The sequence below is a fragment of the Porites lutea genome, chromosome 6 (genome assembly GCF_958299795.1).
Source record: "Porites lutea chromosome 6, jaPorLute2.1, whole genome shotgun sequence".
NCBI lineage: Eukaryota > Metazoa > Cnidaria > Anthozoa > Scleractinia > Poritidae > Porites > Porites lutea.
This window is the reverse complement of record NC_133206.1, coordinates 18,397,305-18,398,927: the sequence shown is the minus strand read 5'-3', so window position 1 is coordinate 18,398,927 and position 1,623 is coordinate 18,397,305. Positions and strand designations below refer to the sequence as shown.

At 43.6% G+C, this 1,623-nt stretch overlaps 1 protein-coding gene across 1 annotated transcript in view; it reads right to left on the bottom strand.

Annotated features, from left to right (window-relative positions):
* The window catches only part of LOC140941968 (uncharacterized), a 21,135-nt gene extending 19,512 nt beyond the window's left edge, over positions 1–1,623 (bottom strand). The window contains exon 1 of the mRNA XM_073390967.1: positions 1,486–1,623. Within this exon, the coding sequence (XP_073247068.1) occupies positions 1,486–1,623 (138 nt within the window). The remainder of the gene's footprint in view (positions 1–1,485) is intronic.

Below are 1,623 nucleotides of genomic sequence, written 5' to 3'. Positions count from 1 at the left end.
CTTTACGGTTAAATAGATTCGATTTTGCAGATTCACTTTGTTGTATGTACTTAACTGACAGATTTTCGCAGTTGTTAAGATGTGAAGACGCGTTGCACTTTATAAATACTTGAGATATCAATAATTTAATCTTCAACTACTACTGGAAGCAACTTCAACTACCCGTATGACGTTACGTATGTGTCACGGATGTGTTTATACGGATAGCTTTGTACTTGACTGTCACGCACTCTACCTACAGCACTTCATGTCCATAGAATGAAAAGTTGCGAAGGATGTCGAGCTTTTCCGGAGCGGGTCTGTCCACGAATTCTGTCGCTTGAAAGCGTTGATTACTTTGGAACAAATGATTACTTCAATGGTCGAAAAAAGAACAATCTTAATGACAAAACTTCGATGGTGAGGCTAACTGGTAGGGTGTTGCAAAGGAGTCTTGCGATGGGCATGCGGTTTATTTTCGGCGCTGATTGACTTGACGCGCCATGTTCACCACGTTTCCTTGATTTTCGCCTATTTACACACGCGTTCTAATCAATTCAGAAACAAATCGTCGAAGACGATATAGCAAGTAAATATCTTGAAGAGTACTCGACCATCGATAAATTAGGAATTGAAAACCTTTTAGCGAGGAAATGATATCTGATCATCAGTTGTGGAGACTACTCCTCCGAAATGAGGAAGAATACCCTGTCTTATCCAGTCAACGCGGACAATGGAACTACTACCTTTCGCGCGTTGATCGGAGTCCTGCATGTCGCTTTAACCCCTGATTTAAAGATTGGACTTTTTCTGAGCTGAAAGAGCTTTTGATCTCCCAACCTATTTTGATATCTTGATAGCCGAACGTTACAAGTTTCATCATCGCAACTAGCTTGAGCTCAAAACGGTCGCTCAGTGTAAGGTTGAGTTGGGGCGACTGGCGTTGAATCGTGATTTTGGAACTTGTTTTGGAAGAAGCGTTTCGGGAGCGTCTCGCTTTATACGGATGGGCAATCATTCATATTCAGAGGAAGTTAATGGCAGGGAGAAACTTGAGTTTGACTTTACGGGTTTGAAACAGCACAATCTAAGGAGGACAACAAAGAAGGTTGTCGGCAAATCTGTCATTCCAGGGCAATCGAATGAGTTGTTTTCTTTGTGGTGGAAAGCATTCTCCAACAGAGTGTTAGGCCAAGTCACACGAGAGTCACCTTGCTAAGATATTTAATAAGGAAAGCAAGTAGAATTCCCCGCGTTAGCTGGAGTTTGGTTCACATATGAGTACCCTTGGGGAGCACTCTGCACTAGCATTGCACACTCTCAAAACCTTAAGGGCTGGGTGTATCAGTATTTTTAAAGACCAGATATTGTTAGGTTGGGGGGGGGGGGGGGGGGGGTCGGTTAAGCCAGTCAGCATGGAAGTTAAAACTGTACTAGGGTTGGCCATTGGCTCTGAATTCCAGCCAACGCAATTCCACTTGAAATCTTTTTCTGTTGAGCCATTACCCTTGTTGGGAGAACTTCAAGTAGCTGCGAAGTTCCAGACCCAGGAAATGCAACCTCCTCTTGTGGTGGTTCAATGTGAAAAGCCTGTGCTTCTTGGGTGGAGCTGACTCCAGAAATTGAACCTGAAGTGGTCACCAT